This window comes from Eimeria necatrix, genomic scaffold, assembly GCF_000499385.1.
Source record: "Eimeria necatrix Houghton genomic scaffold, Enh_scaff1490, whole genome shotgun sequence".
In the NCBI taxonomy this organism is placed as follows: Eukaryota; Apicomplexa; class Conoidasida; order Eucoccidiorida; family Eimeriidae; genus Eimeria; species Eimeria necatrix.
In genome coordinates this window covers 1-7,245 of record NW_013652206.1, presented here as the reverse complement: position 1 = coordinate 7,245, position 7,245 = coordinate 1, and the positions used below count along the sequence as shown (strand labels likewise).

At 47.7% G+C, this 7,245-nt stretch overlaps 1 protein-coding gene across 1 annotated transcript; it reads left to right on the top strand.

The window, feature by feature from the left end:
* Positions 1-2,738: 2,738 nt before the first annotated feature.
* Positions 2,739-4,004, top strand: ENH_00015210 (hypothetical protein, conserved; the record flags this gene model as incomplete). The annotated part of the gene is made up of 1 exon (XM_013579148.1): positions 2,739-4,004. The coding sequence occupies one exon, from the start codon at positions 2,739-2,741 to the stop codon at positions 4,002-4,004; it is 1,266 nt and encodes a 421-aa protein (XP_013434602.1).
* Positions 4,005-7,245: the final 3,241 nt, after the last annotated feature.

Below are 7,245 nucleotides of genomic sequence, written 5' to 3'. Positions count from 1 at the left end.
TTATTAGCTCTCTGCGTTTTAGATTTTTACTGCTGTATTTGTGGAGAAGAGACGACCCGGGGAGATTTTCCCTACTTAAGCTCTAATTATTAAAGCAGTCAATGGTTCATCCGCTACCGCGCTTGCAAGTGCGAGCAGAAGAAGCAAGACCGGAAATTCATGCAATGATTCCCACTGCAGAGAGATGGTTTTTTTGTGTTTCTGGCGTCGTAATATTGGTACATCGTTGGTGCAAGCATGCTGTGCTCCACTTGGCTTCACTGTGTACTAGAAAGGCCCTGGGGAATGCAGGCAGACAAACAGAGGGATGTTTTGTGCATATTTGTATATTGCGATTGGATATACAAGCGTAGCGCATTGCTTTTAAACTCTGTGAGCCATCACGCACTCGGCGCCCTCTCCATCTTTGGAAAATCGCAGGAAAGTCGGCTTCAGACCGCATTTATTGCTTGGACTCTCACTACCAACGTTTGAGGTAGCCGTATCTCTCTACACTAGTTTCGTTTCTTAGCACCGCACAGGTTATTAGCAAGAAAGAATACCACTTGAGTCTTGTAACTGCAAGTGCTCTGCTTAGAACTCACGGCCGCATTTATTGCTTGGAATCTCACTACCGGCGTTTGAGGTAGCCGTGTCTCTCTACACTAGTTTCGTTTCTTAGCACCGCACAGGTTATTAGCAAGAAAGAATACCAAATCAAAAACAATGCCAAGATAATTAATGTGCAGAGGCTGGTGTAGAGGGTTCCGTCAACGGTAAGTACTTCGCACAGTTCGGTAGGAGCACCAGGATGCACGTGGGAGGCTCTACTGACTCGCGAAGAACAACAAAATCCTGCTTCAGGCAGCGGCATGGCGATTTCTCAATAGCTGAACGGATGTGCTTGTGCCTGCTTACTTTTCGGACCGGGTCTTTCTTGCCTAAACTCTAAACTGGCGACCCAAATACTGCTCAGAGAGAGCGAAAAGCGCCACCCAGTCGGCGCATATGTGCTTTCTCGAAAACATTCTACTACATGCAGACGTAAACGAACATTTTGAATGGCAGAGTGACAAAGCAGTGAGTCGTATGGACGCAGCACAGTCGACGTGGTGGAACCAGCGGCGCAGTAGTACCCAAGCCAGCAAAGTTGTCTAGCGTCTGGCGATGCCGAAAACCCACAAAAATAATCAGAAGATGACAGCGTCTACAGATACTTTGGCGAAGAGGACTCAGCAACCGAACGCTTGCACTCTGTGGCTTGATGCTCCCCTCCCCACAATGAAGTGTGAGGGCGCAGTACAGCCCATAACGCCCTTTACGTTAGCCCGTTTTCTCTGCAGGAGTCCTCTGCGTCCGTCTCTCTGAGATTTCTGTTGATCTCACACGGGAGACATGCTCTTTCAGCCCCTGCATTGCGTTCGCCAAGGTAGGACCCGCTGCTCGTTGCTGTTCCGAGCGTCCAGTTCACTGCTAAACACCACTAAATTCAATCTGATGAAAATGCAACGACAAGGAGGATATTCCTACTTCTTTCCAACCTACGGCTGCTCCGGTCGAATGAAATTTGCCAATCAGAACACGTTCCTTCGATTGGCAGCTCGTGTTGCGATGTTTGGAAGACAAAAGTGGAGCCACGACAAACGTAGTAAAAATTAAAATAAATGCTAGTTCGAGTTTGGGCCAAGAATTCAGCTTGGGGTGATGCCTTGGCTGAGAAAGATAGCGATGGAACGCATCCGTCCACTTTCTTCTGCGGTTACCTCCCCTGCACAAACTTGCCAGCACAATTTGAGCCTTTTCAGCACTTCACGCTATTAGCCCTGTATATGTGCAGCTTTATCATAGCAAAATGGAGACACAACAGTCAGTCATGCATAGCGTCACAGGTTTTAAGCAATCGTATCGACCCCTGGTGGGCTGCGTGAGTAGGCGTGAGCAGCAAATAGCAGTCATTTACAGGGGCACTGCACCCGCTAAATTCACCGGCAGACAGAACTCACAACATAGGAGAAATAGAGAAGGCAACCTTGTGTAGATTCATGATCTTAAGATATTCACTGTAGGGTGGAGGGGCAACAATACTGGCATTCCAAAGCCAGCAAAGCCCTGAACAGTGTGCTCCTCGAAGCGTCGAGACGCTGTCATTGCACCGCGATGTAAAAAGCCCCTTTTTTGAGTAAAGTTGTTTATTATAGGGTAATGTTTTGATATTGTTGCTCTGCGGATGAAGAGGTGCGACGCTGCTGCGGCGCCTTTGGAGGAATTCCCCCTTGAGAACGACACTGGGGCAGAACCGTGCGTTGATCCGTGAGCGCATTGAAGAAGAACTGGACGGCGTTAATGCAGAGTGTGATTTGGCTTTTTTCAGTTGAGTGAATACTACTTTCAGCGCACAGGAGAGGCTTCCGGTATATGAAACAGGAGGTCTTCCGTGCAAGGAGCTGATGATGGACCTCGCGGCAGAGCACGAAACCCACGCGAGCAGAATTCGGCAGGCAGATTTACTGGATCCTGTCATACATCAAGTAGATTTGACTGATACGCATGTGAGCAACTCTTCCTCTACGGAAGTGCTTAGTGACACTGCTGTGCCCGCACCGTGCAGCGGGTCTCACCGGAAACGCAGTAGAGTCTCGCATTCTTCAACTTGGCTGTTTCTCGCCTATGTACTAGGGCTGTTGGTTGTTGTATCACTGTGCAGCCGTATTGGTCAGAATGCGACGGGAAGTGGCGTGGCACTGCGAAGACTTGCGAGTATGGTTGGCCCCGCAGGGGCTGAACTTGATGCGGACGAGCTGGCGGCGCTTTGCCTTGAAATGGGGGAATGGAAGCCCATTGAACCCCTTTTCGGAGGAGGGCGAGCATCACCTGCAATTGTGGAAATGGTCTTCGAGTCACTAACTGCGGCGCCTCCTCACGAAGCTCCCACATCTGGGTTGAACGCCTATGGGATTTTCCAGACACACGGGTTTCCCATCATAAACGGGCATGTGCAAGGAAGTGACGAGGCTTTTTCTAGTGATGATGATGTGGATTCTGGCAGTCCTGGCCAAGACTTATGTTTATATCAACATCATATGAATATTCTGTCCATGCCCCCAGAGACTTTGGGAAGTTCACATACAGTCCCGCAGAGTCAGTCGGAAAACAGCTTACCACTGCTAGCGCAGCGTCCAACGGGACAGGGCTCTAAACCACAGAGGCGACACAGTGAGAACTGCTGTCAGATGTCTACAAGGAATGGCACAGCTACGGGCGGAGCAGCTCACCCACCCCTTCGTCAGTCATGTAGCGACCCCACGACAGCTAAACCGAGAAGTTACTTGCAATCCGTAGAAGAGGAGGCTTCGTCTTCATCATCAAGGGGAAGCAGGGTGCATGGCGAGATACCCCTAGGTGTCAGTCCACGCAATGAACATCCTTTTGTCCGCCTTCCTTTGTTGGAGCCAGGAGCAGCCGATGATTTGCCAGATTTGAGGGCGCTAAACCTACGAGGAAGATGCCCGCTTCTTGCTCACTCCCTCAAGATCGTCCGAAGCTTTCTAATGAAGCCTATTCTCAACAAAGTAGAGGTGGTCGAACTCTTGAAGTGCGAGGCAACCATGTTGCGGCAAGCAGCACGTCTCATAACATTATCTGTCGAACATTTGAGCCCGTCTGCTGCAGTTGAAATTTTGGGACGTCGTTTCTTAGTCTTCCAGGCGCTGCACTCAGTTGCGAAACTTTTAGGAAGCCATGTGGCTAATAATGCATGGTACAAATCGGTCTTTGCCCTTCTGCCATCAAATTACGGCAAACGGCTCGGCCAAAATATTGCACGCTGGTCTCAACGTTATGTTATTTTGTCAAAAGATTTGATTAGCGCAATGGAGCTGTACAGGATGGGCGATGAGCCCTCTGCGGAGGAGATTATCGACCTCAAAAGAAGACTGTTGTGTTTGCCGGATTCTCCCTCGGGTTTTCGTAGAGTTGCCTGGAGCGTATGGCGAGTAGACGACATGCTGTTTCAAAGGCGTTCGTGACAAACAGCACTTCTGTGATAATGCATCATTTAGAGCGACGCAAAAAAGATGCAGTTCTGCTGACAGGATTGCACGGACGAACGACTTGTAGTTCTTTGTGAATGAGAGGCTTCGGGGGTGAAGTATTTCTTCCCTTGGCGATCGTGATTCCGTGTGAAATCTCCACGGAAGGACGCAAAATTTTCATTATCATGCCATGGACTGTGCGGGCTCAACTCAGCATATGGACATGTCAAAGTCCAGCCCGTCAAGAAGGGGCTTTTGGCAGACCTTCGTGCTTTCCCGAGCGCCATCTGATTCTGCAGTATACATGCGCCTGACTAAATTTCCGCATCGTTAACTGGCTGGTTCAACTGTTGGTGGGACAGTACCCGTGAGCTTCTGCTTACGAGGGCTCCCGTGCAGACAGACTATGGCCAGTTTCGCAGCCAACTACGTGGATACATATTGGCCAACCAGTCAAGTAGGCTGTTGAATAATTCTGTGCCACTATGCTCTGATCAATTGCTGCGTGGATACTATGGGTTCTAAGATGAAAGGCGTTTTAAGAAGGAAGCCGTTAGTGCCTTCCTATCAAGCCGGCTGCTATCCTTTGTGGCAACTTTACCGGCCTGTCCCAGTTAATGGTAATTGTAAGAAACAGTTGCCGAACTTTTGTTTCGAAGTCGAGACCCAACTAACTATGATGGAGCAGCTAAGAGCTGGTGAAAGGCCTGGATGAGTGCCGATCGTTTTTGCTGAGGATAGATTTAGATTATGGGGGCCGGGTCACAATTGTCGACTACAAGATCTAGCGGGCCCGGAGAGAGAGATTGAGTTTGTAGAAAGAGCATGCAGGAACGGCGAAAGTGTCAGTTGATAATGAGTAGAAGAGTTTTCCCCTTGGCGGATGAAGCACGTTGAAATGGTGTTAAAAGTTGCTAGATGGTAGTCTATTCATGGAGCCACTTGGCTGCACCTTTTTACCTCGCACGACGCGTAATTTTAGGATCAGGATTATTCTTGAACTAATTCGAAGGGAACAGGAAAATGACGATACTTACAAGTAGCAAACTCGGAAAGAACAGTAGAGGCACTTCAGTGTTGTCCTCAGCAACCCATGGCGAAGGAGCAAGTTGGGGAACTGTCTACTTCTTTCACGCAATAAAATGTGAAAATATTGGGTTTTTCTGCTCATGTTCTGTAAGATGCAGGTTTCTGCTCCATCGCCTTTGCGTGTGAGGCGAGCACCGTTTCATTATCCTCAGAAGAAGAGCGGGGCATTGCCTAGTCCTTCTGAAGCCAAACCTGAAAGCAACCTCGGCAGAAACATTATAGCTGTCAAGTTTTGACACACTAAAGTTTCACAATGCCGAGAGTGTAGTAACATAGAATTGCCTCGGGAGTTTGTCACGAAATTCTGTGGGGTGTGTCAGGTCACCCTACGCTTGGTTTGAACCCAAAATGAGTTCAGCTGCTGTACTGCACACAGAGGCCTAGATGCAATGAAAACAGTTGGAAATTACGTGTGCGTCAACCCCTTTAAATGTTGCTATGTTAGAATCTGTTTCCTTAGCAGCGTCACTGCTAGTTGCAGGCTGCTCCCGAGCATTACCAAAAAGGCTACATCATGCCGAGGGAACATAAATTTTACACCAATTGTTCCTCAAAAAAATGATATACTTCAGCATGATACTAAACTATAGGAAATAAGTTGCGTCTAGTCTCTGCACAATGACGAAAAGCTCTTGGCGGACTCCTGCCTGACGACCGTGAAGTGCAGTGCACAACACAAACGGAGAGAAAACGCCAGTAAAGCCATCCATTTTCTCATACTATAATAATGAATATTGAGTAATGTTTGCATGTGAGTTTGCCGAAGGAGATCTGAGGCGTATTTGGCCCTCCAGTAACAGTCTTTCAGTACACTGTGGACGTGGAGCAATTTTATGTATGCCGGCTCTTAGGTTTGATACGACAAATGATGCACTTAGCAGAGACCTCAGGCAAAGAAACAGGAATCTCTTGAATGAGTGGCCTTTGCAGCATCTTCAAAGAACTTGACACTACAAAAATCAACGAAAAAAAGAGACGAAAAATTTCGTCCCGGTGGGAAGGCTAGCCTTGTTTCCCACTTAAGCGCTTTGCCCTCTTCTATTTCCTTCCTATCATTTATCATTTATCTGTTCATGAATGGATAATTCCTGAGCAACTTTGTACTCGGGAACTATCTCTTCACAATTTTGTGGCCGTGTTTTCGCCTTCACTTTTGCATTTCCCTGCACAGGCAACCTGGTTTGCACTACTCAAAAGCCAAACAAGATGTATTTTCCCATGCACAAAAGTTGTAGCGAAAGAAGCTTCAACAGCCTCGAAATGCCAATTAAGTGTTTGGAACACGGCCTTTAGTCATTCTTGTTCTGCTTCATTTCACTGGGGCTTATCGACAAAACAAGGGCAGCATGCTACTTACGTATCTATTGAACATGAGAAATTTTATGATTAGTGTAAAATGCTTCGAACGGGTGTTCTGTATCATATCAAGAATACAGAGGTCTATGCCGACTGGCAAGCAGATGGGTGTCAGATTTTTTTGCTGTATAGCTGCACACCCGGCTTCCCATTGGCGAAAATTGGCATTGTTGCGCGTGATATGAAGTTTTAAAAGCTTGTCCGTTGGCGTTTAATTCAGCCTTAAACAATTTCACGAAAGTCGCTGTGCACAAACGAAGTGCCGAACAGAAATAGCACTCATCTGGAGATGACCACCTTGTTCATTGCCTGCGTTCATCTGACGGAACCATTGGACAAAATGTTTTGATCCTTGATTAAGGCAGTATGGATTTCCAAACGACAACCAGCACCACGTGCTATCCGATTACTCATTTTCTTCATGAGCTGCGTACACGTTTACTGCTACCTACTCTCGTTCAAATTCTCTGTTGAGTTAGCCAGCCAGTATGCTACAGAGAAAAGGATGTGGCTCAGCAGCAAGCACTTACCCGCTATGACTACATGCTAAGAGTTTGAGCGTCGTCACCGTGGTCCCTTCACTATCAAAGAGCGCATCAACATTGTGGCATACTCTTTGGAACTGCCACCGGCAAAATCTAACCATGAGGTTTCTCATGTTTTCGCGTTTGTGCCACATCGTCCCCGTGACAGTAACACGGCTACCAAAGAAGCCGCTGCCAATTAGCTTCCTGCGCCAGATGCAGCCGGAAATTCGATTCACCAGGGGAAGTCTGAGTGCAATTTGAAT